Below are 20,037 nucleotides of genomic sequence, written 5' to 3'. Positions count from 1 at the left end.
CAGATCTCCTGGCAGTGTTAGGTTGGGGATGGACCTTACCCTGTTCTGGTCTCTACTCATTACTGACTAAAATATACCCCTAATATCACAAGCCATATTTACATTTTAAAGAATTATTCACTGTTTTTCACTGAATATGTATCCTTTACCTTGTTTCTCTAGTCAGCTTGAGAATCTACAGACCCAGACACTAATGTCCCTTCCCCTCACTTGTCTCCAAGCTGGCTCCTCCAAGATTCTGGCATGAAGCTGAGAACAACTTACAAGGGCTTCACGGAAGCAGTGGACCTTTACTTTGACCACTTGATGTCCAGGGTAGTACCACTACAGGTAAAAGTAAAGGGATAGTTTTTGGTCCTCACCTACCTGCTTTCAAGGTAGTAGGAATCCTAGGTAAACTCTAGACATTCGTCTCAACTCAAGGACATACTCCATGCTGGCTGAGATCTGGATTTAAAATTGGAGAGGGCTTGCAAAACTTGTCTTGTATATGATCTCAGTCAGTGGTAAAAGGATAGACAGCTTTGAGGACTCACGTTGCCCACACAGTGCCAGAACTGTAACTGAACTTGAGCAGTCAGAGTATCTGGGTAACTGAAGGTTTGCATCCCAGTAGTCCCAGTGGCCCAGTGGCCCAGAACTACATGGAGCATAGAGACCCAAGATAAGACAGAATTTTATGTAGTTGTAAAATTCTAATTTAAGGTCCTTCCTTCTACCAAAAGGTGCTGCTCAGTTCATAGTTACTGTTCAAAACAAATGTGTTAAAATGAAACTTTTGGGAAAGTATCTTAATAATTTATAATCATTGGATAAAATAAGAAACAGGAATGGTAATAATTAACCTAGTTGCTTATGTAAAACCACAAATAGTGACATTGAGAAATTAATATAGCAATAAAAAATTAGTACAGTGATAAAATTGTTCTTGAGTTAATGATTTAGAAGGTTCATAGTAAACATGAAGTGCCAGATGAAGGATGTCCAGCTTACTCTGAACTTCAGATAATCAAAGAAAACCATTAGTATAAATAATCCCAATATTATAAATCTTATTTACATTTAAAAATAATACACTGTTTATAGAAAAGTCTTCATTGTAAACTCAAGTCATCCCATTGTACCATATTTTTACTTACTAAATCTGGCAGCTCTAATTATGAAAGAAGCAAGAAGCTTGGAAATGATTATTATAGGTTTTTATAGGAAAGATGAAGTTACTGGGATTGTTCAGTAGGTTCAGTAGTAGGGGCAAGGGTGAGGTAGTAGGCAAGTCACTCTGAGAACAAAGCATTCTGAAGTATGAGGATAGTTTAGCCAAGCTTTTATCTTGGCATAGCACAATTGTTTCATTTATGTTTCTGCAGAGTATGTATAACAAAATTGATTATTGTAAGTATACAGTTCATTGGTTTTAAATATACAGTGTTCATCTCCCTTATCAGAGTGGGATATATTCCAAGACCCCTAATGGATACCACAAACTTTAGACAGGAACAAACCCTATATATACTACATTTCTTTCCCATACACACTAAAGTTTATATAAACCAGGCATAGTAAGTCATTAATAACAATAACCTATCACAAAATATTATAGTTAAAACAATATACTATAATAAAAATTCCAGAATCACTTTTAATTTGGGACCATTTTTCAGTAAGGTAAGGGCCATGTGAACACAAGTGCTACAGCTGTTTATCTGAGGCTGTGAGGCTGCTGAGTGCCTACGTTGTGGGCAGATGATTCATGACTCTAGTTAGATAGGGTATGATGGTATAAGATTTCATTATATTTTTCGCCAAACTAAATGTATGCATAATTTAAAACTTATGAATTTTTTATTCATGGAATTTTCCATTAATTTTATCCTGCAGTTGGTCATAAGTAATTGAAACCCATGAGCAGTCACAGCCCCAGTCTCAGTTCAAGCTGCCATAATGTAGTAACATGGCCTAAAAATTTACCAAAATGTTTCTTTCTCACAGTTCTAGAAACCAACATGGTCCCATTCTGGGGGGATATCCTCTTTCAATTTATAGAACACACGGTAGAAAAGTCTCTGTCTGTTTGTTACTGTCACTGTCTCTCTCTCCTGAAGGTAGAATACCCAGAGCCTTGCATATGCTAGACAAGCACTTGACCATTGAGCTACATCCCCAGGACTCTCAATAAGGGCACTAATATACTCAAGAGAACTCTGTCTTTATGAAGCAATCACTTCATAGGTTCTATCTCTTCATATCACAGAGGTTGAGATTTAGATTTAGGGGATCATAAACATTTAGCCCATTGCAATTATTGTCCCCCTTCATTACTTTTTCATCTTACCTAAATTAAACTCTGTACCCATTATTTCTTCATTCCGATGTAGCTCCTGCCAACTACTATTCGATTATCTGTTTCTGTTAAAACGTTTAATTTATTATCTCCTCTGAGTAAAATCATTCAGTCTTATGCCTGACTGTAAATGGTGTTCCATTGTGGTTTTGGTTGGCATTACTCTAATGATTCCTAGTGGTATTAAATAGTTTTCCATGTGTTTATTGGCCATTTATTATCTCTGAAGAAATGTTTATCAAGTCCCTTACACATTTTTCTTTTATTTATTTATTTATTTATTTTTGAGACAGGTTTCACTATTTAGCCCAGGATGACCTTGAGTTCCCTGTGTAGCTCAGGTAGCTTGAACTTGAAATCTTTCTACCTCATCCCCCTGAGTGGTGGGATTATCCATGTAGCCCCAAGCTCTGCTTCCTGCTCTCCCCTTTTTTTGATTTTTGTTTTTCAAGTAGGACCTCACTTTAGCTCAGATTGACCTGGAATTCACTATGTAATCTCAGGGTGGCCTTGAACTCATAGTGATCCTCCTACTTCTGCCTTCAAGTGCTGGGATTAAAGGCGTGCATGACTAGTCCCAGCCTCTGCCCATTTTTAATGCAGTGGGTTTTTGGTTTTGGTTGCTGTTGAGTTATAGAAGTACATTATTTATTTCTGTATATCAGTTGCTTCTCAGTTAAATGATTTGCCAACATTCTCTTCCATACCATCAATTACCTTTTTACTCTGTTCACAGTAACCATTTATTCACAAAAGTTTCTAACTTGGGACCTGGGATACAGCTCAGTGGTAGAGCAATAGAGTACTTGTCTAACATTACCTGAAGACAAGTTATATACCCAACACTGAAAAAATAAAAGTTTTAAATTTTGATTAAGTCCAATATTCCATTTTTTTCCTGTTGCCTTGGCTATTGATGCCATATCCAAGAACTCACTGATAAATAGTATCATCAGCTTTTTCTTCCATGCTTTCTGATGGTTTTATATATATATATATATATATATATGTTAGTACTTATGTTTAAACCTTTGATCTGTTTTACATGAATTTGTGACATGGTATAAAGTAAAAGTTTTGATTTCATTTTTTTTTTAGCATGTAGATTTCCATTTTGCTGAAAGTACTGTCCTTTCCCAATTAAAAAGATACTGTTGGGGCCGGAGAGATGGCTTAGCGGTTAAGTGCTTGCCTGTGAAGCCTAAGGACCCTGGTTTGAGGCTCAGTTCCCCAGGTCCCACGTTAGCCAGATGCACAAGGGGGCGCACGCATCTGGAGTTCGTTTGCAGAGGCTGGAAGCCCTGGTGCACCCATACTCTCTCTCCCTCTATCTGTCTTTCTCTCTGTGTCTGTCGCTCTCAAATAAATAAATAAATAAAAAATTTTAAAAAAAGATACTGTTGTAAAAAAAATTCCAAATTTTTAACAGACCAAGTCTCTGTCAGTACTGCATTATTTTGCTAATTGTAGATTTGTGATAAAATTTGAAATCAGAAGGTATGAGATCTCTAAAGTTGTTATCTTTCAACATTGTTTTAGCTGAGTTTACAGGCATATGTCACCATGCCCTGGTTTTCTCGTAACAGTTTTTTTTTTTTTTTTCCCCGAGGTAGGGTCTCACTCTGGCTCAGGCTGACCTGGAATTCACTATGTAGTCTCAGGGTGGCCTCGAACTCTTGGAGATCCTCCTACCTCTGCCTCCCGAGTGCTGGGATTAAAGGCGTGCGCCACCATGCCCAGCCTTGTAACAGTTTTTAACATACTGTTATATGGTTTGTCATTAGCAAGATCACTCACAGCTTTTTTGTCCCTCATTTACAGATTTAATTTTTTTGGTTGAACATTGCACATTTGAAAAAACAGTCATTTGTCCTTGTCTTGTCAGACTGGCAGGGAAGACCTTGACTACTTAATGGGCTTTTGAACTAGAAATTAGCCCAGGGTGAGGATATAAGGTCCCTGATATTTTCTGGGCATGTATCTTCCCACACCAGTGTGTGTGCTTCCCTTCCCCACCCAAACTGATTGCTTTGAAATATCTTCATTTCCAAAGAGCCTTCTTCAACTTCTTCTTAGGTGTTTTTTTTTTTTTTTCCTCCTACTCTTTGGCCTGAACCGTTTGCTGCAGGCACTTAGTCTGCAGTCTTATTCAGCCTTGGGTGCCTAGTCCTGCATAGCCTTCTGCTGCCTCCACCTGAGGCCCAAAGTACTATTTCCTGTCTGAGTTCCTAGTCTGATGAGACAGAAACTATTCTCCTGGGTGGCTCATACAGTCCAGAGCTTTGTAAACAAGTTTCATTTTACACAGGAGGAGGGACTTGGGATTTTAGGATGTTTTTTTCCCAACCATAGCATGTTATACTTCTGAGGGTGGGAGCAATGGTAAGTAAAACCATCACAAAATTTCCCATTATCACATATAGCTTGTTTGAGCCACTTGTTTGATTAGCTCTTGGGCTGGTTTCTAAAGTTTCTATGTAGTGTTCCTGTTTATTGGATGTTTCCATGGAAGAGCAAGGACCCAGTGCTCCCTGCTTCACTGCCTTGATGATGTTGCTATCAATTTACATACTAACCCTTTTGAGACTCTTGTCTTCAAATGGAATACACTGCTTGGTGATAGGTGTGACTTTAAATAGCATGGTTCCTTTTGCCTATTCAGCTTCTGATTACTTATCTATTCTTCCCAGTATAAGCACGGGGGCCCCGTCATTGCTGTGCAAGTGGAGAATGAATATGGTTCCTATAACAAAGATCCTGCTTACATGCCTTACATCAAGAAGGTACGAGACCACTGATTTGTTTCTTAATATTCCTTCCTCTGAAATATATTATGGGCTATGACACACTAATCCAATATTTTTTCTCAAATTAATGCCATGTCTCCATTTTCTAATTAGTAAAATTTCCCCCAGTGACAGAGTTGTCATTTACTTACCATTTGTTGGTTGAGTTCAATATGGTATTTGTAGTGGGGTTGCAGGAGCTAGTAAAATGGAGTTAACTTAATTGAATGGGAATGATGAAGGCTTCCTAGCTATGCTTATACATGGGCTTTATCTGGGAAGTTAAAAAAAAAAATAGATCCTAAGACCTGTCATGCTATTGCTAAAAAGTTCTGTGATAGTGTGTAGATTTTTTCATCCATTATGGCATTGAGAAGGGTGACAATGAACTGGTTCTTTTGCTTGATAGCTGAGGCCTTGAACAAATGCCTTTGTTTTTCCTAAGCCACCTCTTTATATAGTGAGGCTAAAAAGAGTATCTTCCTCTTTGACTTGTATTTAATAAAATCACATTACCCAGTACTATTCACTGTTTTAGCTATATAGTAAGTTGTTATAAATTACTTTGATGGAATATTGGCATTCCTATAGAGCATTCTGGAAGGTTGGCTATGGTGTGATTTGAGGAAATGTGAACTGGCCTCTGTGGATCAGTCTGACTGAAGGCTGGTGACTTGCCTGGATGGCCTGGGCAGCGTCTCTTCTGCTGTCACACCCAGTTTTCTTTCCCAATGGAATTTATAGATTCCATTAATGCAGAAACACTGAAATGCAAATGTTCCAGCATCCAGTCTGACTTCTGCCTGGCTTCTCCTGACCTCTTAGTAGGGTACAGCCTGTCCAAAAAGGCTGTGTTCCTTAAGCTGGAAAAGGGAGAGTTTAGTTCTTATGGCCAAGATGACCACAGCCCAGACAGAACACATATCAAACTCTGCCTCTGAATCACCTAGAAAAATCCTGTCCTTGGCATAGAGTCCACAGACTCTCTGGGGCTTTGGGGCATCTTCAGTATTTTTTTGTCAGTTATGCAGCTTCAGGGGAGATCTCTAAGGAGCAGGTCCCTGGGGAATCTGGCCTGCATAGTCATCTTCCCTGGTCTAATGTTTAGCCTGTCCTCCTGAGGTTCTTGGGAGGACCCCCTACTGAACTGATGTGCAGTTGATGACAAGATATGGACTCCCCAGCATAAAATGACCTTGGACATGGGCCCCACACTTTTCTGAGCTTTCATCTCATCATGTGTCAAGCAGACAGGAATGTCTTTCTCTAAGGCTGTGGTGAGAGGGTATGAACTAAGACACAGAACCACTACCATGCTTGGCAAGTAGCTGATACTTAGGAAATAATAACTACTCCTTACAGGGTGGAGTCAATAAATTGCTATCTGTGAGGATGTATGTGTATATGGTGGAAATGTAAGTAGGTGATTATTCTGTCCCACTGAGGGGTGCCGGGAGGGAGCGCATCCAGGGCTCTTCATAAAGATCTCACCTGACCTCATGGACTAAACTCCAGCTCTGTCATTCCTGAGGGTAGAGCTCCTTGTGCTGTGTCCTCATTAGCACATGGGATTTGGCATTTGTGTCATAATGTCACTCCTGTATTTTCAGAAGGATTCAGTTGAAATAAACAGTCTTGTCAAACTATCTTCTGAGGATATTCTAGTAAAATCATATTTTCAGGGGTTTCTAATCCCAAAGCCATAGAGTAGAGCCTGTGCAGGTGAACATCTTCTGGAATTAGCCTTATGTTCCCATCATTTCTGTAATGCATCTATGCTATTCAGATGTTAATTGTGAAGAGTGAATGAGGCAGTCTGCAAAGTGCTTAGCACCACAGTGAATACTGTGTCACAAGTTCTACTGAGTGGTGACAGTCCTACTGTGGGTTTCATCCATCCCTCCTCAGAGTATTTCCAGTACTACTAGGCATGGATATGTTACTGAGGTATGACTGGGCCATCATCACCACTACTGTGACTAAGCGCACACTGGTTCGGAGTTGGGAAGACACAGGTTGCTCTTGCATGGTACAGGTGAAGGGGAATGTGTTGGTGTTGCCCTGGTCTTTTGCCCACTCATTGGAGACCAGAAGGTAAAAGCATGGCAGTTGACCTCCTGAACTGGCCTTCTGGGTACTCCTACTTAGATCAGTAAACTAGTCAGATGTTCAGAAGTAGCCAAAGCATGGCAGAGCATTGTCCTGTGCCATATTTAGGCATCAAGCTTGTTAAAGCTTTGCAGATTATAGTGGGCACAGACAACTTGCAGTGAAGCACTTTATTTAGATTTCTGTCTCTTGCGATTCCAGATACCTTAATCCCAGCAGTTGGACTTTGCAGAAGTTCTGAACAATGAGGACAGACTTTGACTTGTCTTTTATCCCCATTCCCAAACAGGCTTTGGAAGACCGCGGTATAATAGAGCTGCTCCTGACATCAGACAACAAAGATGGCTTGCAAAAGGGAGTGGTTCATGGAGGTACCTTTGAGGAGGCTGTGTGGGTGGTTCTTCTGGGCACATCCCTCCTGTCATGGCCTGAGACATACACAGGAGTTTCCCTGTTGCTGTTCCTCTCTAATGTGTAGCACTGGGCTCAGTGCTCTGGGCTGCAGGGGCTATAAGGTCCATTTTAGAGCAAATGCCACCTAAAGATCTAGGTATCCAACTGGCTCTGGCTAGCTGTGTCTGGTTCCTCATTCCTCATTGAGTACTTAGGGCATTCACAGGTGCTGCACATTTCTACCCCCTACTTGCAGGTTTCCTTTTATCAGAAAATTGCAGCTCAGTTTCTCCATAAGTGTTCAGTCCCTCAACCCTGTAGTCATTCTCCTGCCAGACACACAAGCCTTGGGCTCATCCTGTTATCTTTTTCTTTCTTTTATCAATACATCCAGAACTCAAATATATTTCACCCTTTCAACTATTATCACAATTTCTAACTTGCATTGCTGTAGTAGCATTTTCACTGACCTGTTTTTTTTTATTTATTTTTTTTTACTGATCCCTCTGACAACCTGTTTTCAACATAGCAGCCTGTGTGGTGTGTCTTTGAAAATGCAACCCAGGGCTGGAGAGATGGCTCAGCAGTTAAGTGCACTGCCTGCACAAGCATGAGGGCCCACGACCACCAGAGTTTGAACCTCCAGATCAGCTATTTACAATAACTTGGCATTGTCATGTATGCCTTTAATCCCAGCCCCATAGGGTAGCAGAGAACAGAGAATCCTGGGAGCACTGCAAGCTCTGGAATCAGCAAGGAGACTAGCTTTAAACTAATCTGGGCAGAAGAGTGATGGGGCAGAACACCTGATATGCTCATGCCACCATAGGTAGGCACCCCTTACCAGAAGCAAGCATATAAGTTGCCAACATGCATTGGCACCACCACCATCACATTACATGCACACCACCACCAGTACCAGCTATGGGCTCCAACACTGTGTTTATCTCTGCCATAGTTCTCTGCTGTATTTTGTTTCTTTTACATTTACTGCTATAGATTGACCTGCTTGTGCATGGGATGTTTAGTTCTATATTCTCTCCACCTTATCTGATGTGGTTGGGCCTGAGGATGGTAGTTGGGTGAATAAAGAGGAAAAGGCTCTTACCTGCCTTAGTTACCTTTGAGATAAGGATCCATGGCAATTTCTGTTGGTTCCACTAGGAGGCATCATCTCCTCATGGTTGCTACCAATCCCTATCAGGCTATGGAAGGGACTGTGCTTGTGTGAGAATACTCCTTTGCTGTTGGTATCCCATTTTACTACCTGACAGTCAATGTTTTAAAGGCTTTAGAAGATGCTTTCATTATTTCCTTTTCTTCCATGTCTTGGGCCTCTGGGGCCAGCTGCTACATGGAGTAATGCTTTTTAACTAAAAAATTAAGGTAATGCATTTACATCATCTAAAACTAAAATAATAGAAAATGCTTACCAAGAAATACACTATTGCCTGCCTCCTCATCCCATTCCCAGAAATGACCATTTTGAAGTGTAACTTTTTCTTCCATTACCCACTTTCATGTTTTTCTATAGCCTGAAAATGTATAGAGCTTTACATTTACTGGTTGAGGATTCTAAATCTGACCTCCTCCTATTCCAGTGCAGGGTTAGATTTTTGTCCTTGGTGGAATTACTTTTCCATCTGCTTTTTATTTAGATTGTTTCCCTCTCTCCATCACTCCATTTTCCCTCTCTCCTTTCCACTCTCCCCCCCCCCCCCCCACCAGGATCTTGATTTGTAGACCAGGCTGACCTGAAACTCATACTTTTACCTCAGCATCTTGAGTGCTGTGAGTACAGGCATGTACCACCATGCTTGGCCTTTTTCTCTTTTGTTAGCAAGTACTTTAACAAAGATCTTCCAAGCCCCCATCACCATCTCAATGTCTGTGGCTACCATAGTCCCTCCCTTGTGTAATGGGGCTTTGGGAGTTCAGGAAGACTCCTTAAGCTCCAAATCATGAGTTCTTATCTGTTATTAACAAAGAGTTGAAATTAAAAAAAAAACAAAACTGAGGATCATTTATAACCTATTAAATTTATTCAGGGAATTCAGGGGAATGAGGGAGAGTCCATGACCAAGAAAAGGGGAAATGAATTCACCCATGTGGTCTGAGAGCCCATTCAGGAGTTAAACATGAACCTGGCCGGGGGGGGGGGGGGCATGAAAAGGAATTTTCTAAAAAGTTATGTGCTTTAAACAAATTAAAAGGCTATAAAAATAGCAGACAATAATTTTTTTCCACTCTGGACATGGTCTTACCAGTGTTGGGAACCCCCAAGACTCAGAGATAAGAGAGATAAACAACCAAGAAGCCAGAAAAGGATAGAGAGAGCCCTCCCCCTGTAAGTCTCTATTGATTTGAGGTCAGGAGGCTGTCTCCGAAAGAGATTGGCACACCTGAGTACAGTGGGAGAGCCATTTGGCCTGGGCTCAGGGAAGAGGTCTACACACACCTGGGTGAGGAGAGAGAATGTGGGGGTTGTTGATTGGATGAGATCGGAGCATGCTGGATTCCAGTTCTTCTGCTGTAGAAGGGCAGCCGTGTGACATAAGAGTTCTCTCTTGTGAGCCCTTCCCAAAACCGCCTAACAAAGCTACCTGACTTTTTCTCTCACTTGTGTTTCTCCATGCTTCTATCCAGAGGCTGACCTCTGTCTTTGTCTCCTGTGTTGGATTCTGCCTCCTAGAGACTTGAAGACATTGTTCAAGCATTTTCTAGCATCCATGGGTACTGCTGAAGTCTGGTGACATTCTGGCTCCTGTTCTTTTTTTAAATTTTGTAAATATTATTATTTATTTATTTGCAAGGAGAGAATGAGATGAGAATGGGCATGCGCCAGGGATTCCTGCCTCTGCAAACAACCTCCAGATGCATGTGCCACTTTTTGTATCCAGCTTTATGTTGGTACTAGGGAATTGAACACCTGGTCTTTCATGCTTTGCAAGCAAGCACCTTTAACTGGTGAGCCATCTCTCTGGCCTTTCTGCTCCTTTTATATGTCCTGTGTCCTCTTCCCCTGCCCCATATCTAAAAAGATAAACAACCTCTCCCTTATCTTGGTTTACTTCACAACAATGCCCTTTTGGTGTAAGGTTTTTTTTTTTTTTTTTTTTTTAACTTTTATGGCACTTTTGTAACTCATTTTAGTTGCCACCAGAGGTTATGCCAGTGGTGAGACATTTGTTCATCCAGTGCATTTCTTTTATTAATTAATTAATTATTTTTTTTAAAGGTGTGAACCACCACACCCAGCTTTTGTTAAAATTTATTTTATTTTTATTTATTTATTTGAGAGCAAAACACAGAGAAAGAGGCTGATAGAAAGAGAGAGAGAGAGTGGGAGAGAATGGGCATTCCAGGGCCTCCAGCCAAAGCAAACAACTCCAGATGCATGTGCCCCCTTGTGCATCTGGCTAACTTGAGTCCTGGGGAATTGAGGCTTGAACCGGGGTCCGTAGGCTTCACAGGAAAGTGCTTAACTGCTAAGCCATCTCTCCAGTCCCAATGCATTTCTTTGATAATACTTTATCATTTTTTCTGATTCTTTAGTCACTTGCATTATTTGGATATGCTCTTCCATGTTGATTCTTGAATTCTCATCTTTTTTGTTTTGTATTTCTTTTATTCTTTTTCTTTTTTGGGGGGGGGGCAAGCCCAACAGACTGGCTCTTTTTTTTTTTTTTTTTTTTTTTGGTTTTGACGTAGGGTCTCATTCTAGCCCAGGCTGACCTGGAACTCACTATGGAGTCTCAGGGTGGCCTCGAACTCATGGTGCTCCTCCTACCTCTGCCTCCCAAGTGCTGGGATTAAAGGCATGCACCACCACACCCAGCCAGACTGGCTTTTTTTTCATACAAGAGAGTACATACGAGAGGGGGGGGGGAGGGAGGAAGGGAGGGGGAGAGAATTGGCACACCAGGGCCTCCAGCCACCATAATTAAACTCTAGATGCATGTGCCACCTTGTGTGCTTGCATTACCTTGTGTGTCTGGCTTATGTGGGACATGGAGAGTAGAGCATGGGTCCTTAGCCTTTGCAGTCAAGCATCTTAACTCGTAAGCCACCTCTCCAGCCCCTCTTTTGTGTCTGTTTGCTTTTTAGTCTTATTTTCTGGGTGACAGCCTCAACTTTCACTTTCTAGTCCTGCTAGTTCCTGGGTCACATTTTTCTTAAATATATTTCTTCTAACATATGTGTATCTTTATTTTTGGTCACTGAGTATACTTTCTTAGCTTTATTCTTAAGCATATTGTTTTTGCTTACTCTGCCTTTCTGATGATGGTTCTGTCAAGTCTTCAATGTGAGGCAATACTGTGTGGCAATACTGGGAGGCTTAAGAAGCAGCACTTAAACAGTCACTTGAAACTCTGAGGATGGGAAGAGGCAGGGGCAGGAGCTCTTTCTTGTGGGGTTATGGGGCTGTGGGGGCTATTGATGGTAGAAATACACATGTTATTGTCTGGGATATGTATTTTTAGTGATGTAGAAGTATCTTGCTGAAGACACTTTGGGAACAGATAAGAGGAATAGGTGTGGCACCACTTGCTCAGGAATCTCCTGCAGTGTTCGTCCTTCATAGCCCTTCACACCTCTCACTTTTATCCTCCTGACAAATTGTTGTCTAAGGGGTTATAGACCCCTGCTGACAATTGGGCACTGATGTGAAGGAGGCTTGAAGACAGAGACGAGGGACTGGGGATGGGGGGGCTCTTGTGCATGGGTCTAATAGTGGAGTAAGGACTTGGGGATGGACAAGGATCTAGCTAGTAGAACTAATTCCATCTTCAAGCCCAGATACTGCTCCATTATGGTCTTCATTGTCCCAAGATTTCCTTACCACTTTGCCTTTGTTTCTGCATTCTTTCTTTTTCCTGCATTCTTACACTTGTGGGCATCTATCTATCCCTTTTATGGTTTTAAAACTAGTTTTATTTATTCATTTGAAAACAGGGAGAAAGAGAGGGAGGGAGAGAGAGAAAAAAAGGAGGGAAGAAGGGAGGGGGAGAGAGAAGAGAGTTTGCTGCTGCAAATGAACTCTAGATACCTGTGCCACAATGTGTGTACCTATAGCTTTACAGGGCTATTGTGAAATTCATTACTAGGCCAGCAGGCTTTGTAAGAAAGTGTCTTTAACTGCTGAGCTATCTCCCCAGCACTGTCTATCCATTTTTTTTTGAATTTGGATAGCTGTCAGAATGTATTGAATACAAGTGTTTGTTTTCTGCTAGCCATATGCATCCTGTGGACTTCAGAGGTTTCTGCCTGGCTAGTTTCAGAAAGGTCTTGGTGAACGTCTTCTCAAGTAGGTTACTGAAGTAAAGTGGTATCACAGGACAATGGGTTAGTATTAGAGGTATCTGAGTTTGGAACCCAACTCAGTTGCTCATTGATTATAGACTCTGAACCATGTTTCTGCACCTCCAGAGTCCTAGCTGATGCTTGTTTTTCTTCATTGGTCACTATGGCCTGATGTCCTGGAGGGTGGCTGGGCTGGTCAGGCTGACTCAGTCACTGTCATTCGTAGGTACATGCTTGTGAGATTGGTCAAGTGGACAGCATGCAAGCAAGGGTCCATGGTTTCAAGTTCTGTAGCTGGTCACCAGCCAGCCATAGCATATCTTTCCTGAGTGTGTACTTTCTTGGAAAGCTATAGAAAACACTGGTTAAAAGGTTTAAGTGAGTATATTGTGGGATAGTGTACACAACAAGTCCTATTAAGAAATAAAAGGAGGGGCTAGAGAAATGACTTAGTGGGCAAGCACTTGCCTGTGAAGCCTAAGGGCCCCAGTTCAAGGCTCAATTCCCCAGGACCCATGTAAGCCAGATGCACAAGGGGGCACATGCTTCTAGAGTTTGTTTGCTTTGACTGGAGGCCCTGGCATGCCCATTCTCTCTTTCTTTCTCTCTCTCTGCCTCTTTCTCCATCTGTCTGTTGTTCTCAGGTAAATAAGTAAAAATAAACAAAAAATTAATTAAAAAAATAAATAAAAGGAGTCTTCACTGAGATCATTCCCCTTGGGATACAAAATAAAAATCAGTCTTTGGTTCCTACTATAGTAGTTGGAAAAGGCTACACTCTGACTATAAAATTTACAGTTAATAAAGAGCAGATGCTCTCCCAGCTCTATGTTTAATGGTGCAATTTCAAAGACAAACAACATTAAGACTGGGATCCCTCAACAGACCAGAAATCTTAACCTCTGTGTTGATAGAGGATCTGGTTGTTATAATAACTACTCTGGCATACATACTTGGGGCTGTTTTTGACTGAATGGGTACAGTGTTTAGTTAACTTTTAGAATCTACCGGTATTTTATTCCACTCAGCCTACTTGAATACTCCCATAGCAGGGAAACTCAACCCCTAGGAGCACTTTTGTAGATACTCTCAGAGTCTTAAGAGCCACATCTAACACCTTAAGCTCCTACCCTGAAAATATATAACATCAAATCAATTGATACAGCTAAGAATACCCAGCTAGCTAGAAAATCCAAGCATTAACTTAATCCAAGATGCAAAAATATATACATTATAACACAAGAAACACTAAAGCAAGACGATATAAATCCACCTAAAAGTATTAATGCATCAGAAATGACTTCCAGTGAGAACGAGTTAGAGGAAATGCCTGAAAAAGATTTCAAAAGAATGATTGTAAATATGTTCAAAGAAGTCAGAGAACAAATCAAAGGAGTCAAAGAGGTACTTAAAGAGGAAATCAAAGGAATCAAAGAAGATGCAGGACACCAATTTCATGACCTAAAGAAGGCAATACAAGACATAAATAAGGAAATGGAAATAATAAAGAAAAACCAGTCAGAATTACTAGCAATGAAGAACACAGTTAATGAAATTAAAAACTCTGTAGAAAATCTCGCCAGTAGAATGGATGAGGGAGATGACAGAATATCTAAGCTAGAAGACCAAGTGGCAGATCTAATACAGGCCAACAAAGAGAAAGACAAACTTATAGAAAAGTATGAGTGGGAATTTCAAGATATTCGGGACACTATGAAAAGATCAAATATTAGAATTCAGGGCATAGTAGAAGGAGAAGAATTTCACTCAAAAGGCATAGTAGGTGTCTTCAACAAAATCATAGAAGAAAATTTCCCCCAAATTGGGAAAGAGGTGCCAATACAGATACAGGAAGCCTTTAGAACCCCAGCCAGACAAAACCTGGAAAGAACCTCTCCTCACCATATTATAATCAAACTTCCAAACACACACACCAAAGAAAAAATATTAAAAGCAGTTAGAGAGAAAAATCAAGTTACCTACAAAAGTAAGCCCATCAGGATTACAGCAGATTATTCAACAGAAACTTTTAAAGCCAGAAGGGCTTGGGGTGATATATTCCAAGTTCTGAAAGATAACAACTGTCAACCAAGGTTACTTTATCCTGCAAAGTTATCCATTCAAATAGACGGAGAAATAAGGACATTCCATGACAAAAGCAGGTTAAAGGAGTATTTGAAGACAAAACCAGCTCTACAGAAAATACTTGATAGAATTCCATGCTGAACAAAAGGAAAAACACACATATAAGGAACCTAGAAAAAAAACAAGCGATATTCAAATACTAGTTAACAGAAGAGAGCACAGGTAGAACAAGAACCACAAAAAAAAAAAAAAAGGCAAACATAAATACACAACTTTCAATAATATCTCTTAATATCAATGGCCTCAATGCCCCAACGAAAAGACATAGATTCGCAGACTGGGTTAAAAAGCAGGATCCTACAATTTGTTGTCTCCAAAAACTCACCTTTCTACAAAGGATAGACATTACCTTAGGGTGAAAGGTTGGAAGATGGTGTTTCAAGCAAATCGGCCTAGAAAACAAGCAGGGGTTGCTATCCTAATATGGGACAGGGTAGACTTTACTCCAATGTTAGTCAAGAAAGATAAGGAAGGTCACTGTATATTGATTAAGGGCACACTCCAACAGAAGGGCATTACATTCCTAAACATATGTGCACCTAACATGGGGGCTCCCAAATTCGTCAAACAAACACTATTAGAACTAAGGTCACAGATAACACCAAACACAGTGGTGGTGGGTGACTTTAACACCCTACTCTCATCAATTGACAGGTCATCCCGGGAAAGAATAAACAGAGAGGCATCTGGACTAAATGTGGTCATAGAAGGAATGGACTTAACAGATATATACAGGACATTTCATCCAAAGGCTGCAGAATATACATTCTTTTCAGCAGCACATGGAATATTCTCTAAAATAGACCATATATTAGGACACAAACCAAATCTTAACAAATTCAGGAAAATTGAAATAATTCCTTGCATTCTATCTGACCACAATGGAATTAAACTACAAATCAGTGGCAAGAAAGGCTATAGAGCATACACAAAATCATGGAAACTAAACAATACACTACTAAATGATGAATGGGTCAATGAAGAAATCAAAAAGGAAATTAAAAACTTGATAGAGTCAAATGATAATGAGAACACAACATACCAAAATCTCTGGGACACAATGAAGGCAGTTCTAAGAGGTAAATTTATAGCCTTAAGGGCCTATATTAAGAAATTAGAAAGGTCGCAAGTAAACGACCTAATGCTTCGCCTTAAAGCCTTGGAAAAAGAAGAACAAGGCAAACCAAAAATCAGTAGACGGGAAGAAATAATAAAGATTAGGGCAGAAATTAATGAAATAGAAACAAAAAGAACAATCCAAAGAATTAATGAAACAAAGAGTTGGTTCTTTGAAAGGATAAACAAGATTGATAAACCCTTAGCAAATCTGACCAAAAGAAAGAGAGAAGAGACACAAATTAATAAAATCAGGGATGAACAAGGTAACATCACAACAGATTCCAGATAAATTCCAAAAATCATAGGGACATACTATAAAAGCATATACTCCACAAAGTATGAAAATCTGAAAGAAATGGATGATTTCCTTGATCTATATGACCTACCTAAATTAAATCAAAATGAGATTAATCACTTAAATAGACCTATAACAAACATGGAGATCCGAACAGTTATCAATAATCTCCCAACTAAAAAAAGCCCAGCCCCAGATGGATTCGCTGCTGAATTTTACCAGACCTTTAAGGAAGAGCTAACACCATTGCTTCTTAAGCTTTTCCAGGAAATAGAAAAAGAAGGAATTCTACCAAACTCCTTCTGTGAGGCCAGCATCACCCTGATATCAAAACCAGGCAAAGATAGAACAAAAAAAGAAAATTACAGACCAATCTCCCTCATCAACATACATGCAAAAATTCTCAACAAAATATGGGCAAACAGAATACAAGAGTATATCAAAAAGATCATTCACCCTGACTAAGTAGGCTTTATCCCAGAGATGCAGGGATGGTTCAACATACGCAAATCTATAAATGTAATACATTACATAAACGGGTTGAAGGACAAAAATCACATGATCATCTCATGAGATGCAGAGAAAGCATTTGACAAAATCCAACATCCCTTCATGATAAAAGTCCTACAGAGACTGGGAATAGAAGGAACATATCTCAATATAATAAAGGCTATTTATGACAAGCCTACAGCCAACATATTACTAAATGGGGAAAAACTGGAAGCTTTTCCACTAAAATCAGGAACAAGACAAGGGTGTCCACTGTCCCCACTTTTATTTAATATAGTTTTGGAAGTCTTAGCCATAGCAGTAAGGCAAGAGACACACATAAAAGGGATAAAAATTGGAAATGAAGAGATGAAGTTATCATTCTTTGCAGATAACATGATTCTATATATAAAGGACCCTAAAAACTCTACTAGCAAACTGTTAGAGCTGATCAAAACCTACAGCAATGTAGCAGGATACAAAATAAATACACAGAAATCAGTAGCCTTCATATATGCTAACAACAAAAACACAGGATGAAATCAGAGAATCACTGCTGTTCACAATTGCATCAAAAAAAATAAAGTACCTTGGAATAAACCTAACCAAGGAAGTAAAGAATCTCTACAATGAGAACTTTAAAACACTCAAGCGAGAAATTGCAGAAGACACTAGAAAGTAGAGAAACATCCCTTGTTCCTGGATTGGAAGATTCAATTTTGTGAAAATGACAATCTTACCTAAAGCAATCTACACATTTAATGCAGTCCCTATCAAAATTCCAAATGCTTTCTTTATGGAAATAGAAAAAACAATCCAAAAATTCATTTGGAATCACAAAAACCCTCGAATATCTAAAATAATACTGAGCAACAAAAATGAGGCTGGTGGTATCACCATCCCTGATTTTAACCTGTACTACAGAGCCATAGTAACAAAAACAGCATGGTACTGGCACAAAAACAGACATGTAGATCAGTGGAACAGAATAGAGGACCCAGATGTAAGCCCAAGTAGCTATAGCCACCTGATATTCGATAAAAATGCCAAAAATATTCATTGGAGAAGAGATAGCCTCTTCAGCAAATGGTGTTGGGAAAACTGGACATATATCTGCAGAAGGATGAAAATAGATTCTTTTCTCTCACCATGCACAAGAATTAAGTCCAAATGGATTAAAGACCTTAACATCAGACCTGAAACTCTGAAACTGCTAGAGGAAAAAGTAGGGGAAACCCTTCAACTTATTGGTCTTGTCAAAGACTTTCTGAATACAACCCCAATTGCTCAGGCAATAAAACCACAGATTAATCACTGGTGCCTCATGAAATTACAAAGATTTTGCACTGCAAAGGACACAGTGAAAAAAGCAAAGAGGCAACCTACAGAATGGGAAAAAAATCTTCGCCAGCTATATATCTGATAGAGGATTAATATCTAGGATATACAAAGAACTCAAAAAGTTAAATAATAGGGAATCAAACAAGCCAATCAAAAAATAGGCTATGGAGCTAAATAGACAGTTCTCAAAGGAAGAAATACAAATGGCATATAAGCATCTAAAAAAATGTTCTATATCACTAGTCATCAGGGAAATGCAGATTAAAACTACATTGAGATTCCATCTCACTCCTGTCAGATTGGCCACCATCATGAAAACAAATGATCATAAATGTTGGCGGGGATGTGAAAAAAAAGGAACCCTTCTACACTGCTGGTGGGAATGCAATCTGGTCCAGCCATTGTGGAAAACAGTGTGGAGGTTCCTAAAACAGCTAAAGATTGATCTACCATATGACCCAGCTATAGCACTCCTAGCCATATATCCGAAGGACTCATCTCATTTCCTTAGAAGTACATGCTTAACCATGTTTATTGCTGCTCAATTTATAATAGCTGGGAAATGGAACCAGCCTAGATATCCCTCAACAGATGAGTGGATAATGAAGATGTGGCACATTTATACAATGGAGTTCTACTCAGCGGTAAAGAAAAATGAAGTTATGAAATTTGCAGAAAAATGGATGGACCTGGAAAGGATTATACTAAGTGAGGTAACCCAGGCCCAGAAAGCCAAGCGCCACATGTTCTCTCTCATATATGGATCCTAGCTACACATGATTGGGCTTCTGCGTGAGAATGAAAATACTTAGTAGCAGAGGCCAGTAAGGTAAGAAGGAGACATAAAGGGTAGAGAAAGGAAGGGAGGAGGATACTTAATAGGTTGATATTGTATATATGTAATTACAATGTTTGCAATGGGGAGGTAATATGATGGAGAATGGAATTTCAAATGGGAAAGTGTGGGGGTGGGGAGGGAGGGGATTACCATGGGATATATTTTATAATCATGGAAAATGTTAATAAAAATTTAAAAGAAAACCAAAAAAAAATATTAAATCTCTTAGTATCACAGGTGCTATCTTCTAATTCAATGTGGGAAACAATGCCCATACTAGTTAATTGTGTGTGTATGTGTGCGTGCGCGCACACATGTGCGCTGATTGATTGAGAAGGGTTTGGGTGTAATTTAAAAGGTATTCACGACTTTAAGATAATTCTTTGTTTCTCCCTTCTCTTTTGCCTCCTCAGTGCTGGCCACCATCAACTTACAGTCACAACAAGAGCTTCAATTACTAAGCACCTTTCTCTTTAGTGTACAGGTAAGTCTGCCTCAGGAGATGCTGTCGCCTTCCAGAAACACAGCAGAGATCCTGCATGCCTGCTACTGTGCTCAGGGTTCCCTGGTGAGGGAGAAGACCTTTTGACTCTGCCAGCCTTCAGAAAAGCTCATACCATATCACGTCATGCCTGTGAGGGACACAGTTTTAGAAGCTGCTCTGGTTGATGCACCTAAGTATGATTTCCTGTCTCTTGAGAAAGGGACCCCTTGGAAGCTCCTACTTTTGTGGACTCTATGAGCACCAAACATGCTCTGAGAGATTGAGAAAAGATATTATAGAAAGTATCTGACCTTAACCTCTAAGGCCTTTCTGGTTCTAGAAAGATTTTTTTTTTTTAATTAGTTATGTACATACTCAGTATGTGAACAGCCA

The 20,037-nt window shown here is 39.9% G+C and overlaps 1 protein-coding gene across 3 annotated transcripts in view; it reads left to right on the top strand.

Annotated features, from left to right (window-relative positions):
• Glb1l2 (galactosidase beta 1 like 2) overlaps nucleotides 1-20,037 on the top strand; it is a 46,973-nt gene that overhangs the window by 12,729 nt on the left and 14,207 nt on the right. For all 3 annotated transcript variants that reach the window (XM_045146527.1, XM_045146526.1, XM_004665504.2), the window contains exons 5-8: nucleotides 222-330; nucleotides 5,032-5,124; nucleotides 7,526-7,607; nucleotides 19,574-19,644. In XM_045146527.1, coding sequence (XP_045002462.1) covers nucleotides 222-330; nucleotides 5,032-5,124; nucleotides 7,526-7,607; nucleotides 19,574-19,644 — 355 coding nt within the window. The remainder of the gene's footprint in view (nucleotides 1-221; nucleotides 331-5,031; nucleotides 5,125-7,525; nucleotides 7,608-19,573; nucleotides 19,645-20,037) is intronic.

This window comes from Jaculus jaculus, chromosome 3 (assembly GCF_020740685.1).
Source record: "Jaculus jaculus isolate mJacJac1 chromosome 3, mJacJac1.mat.Y.cur, whole genome shotgun sequence".
NCBI classification, from domain to species: Eukaryota; Metazoa; Chordata; class Mammalia; order Rodentia; family Dipodidae; genus Jaculus; species Jaculus jaculus.
This window is presented reverse-complemented; position numbering and strand designations above follow the sequence as displayed.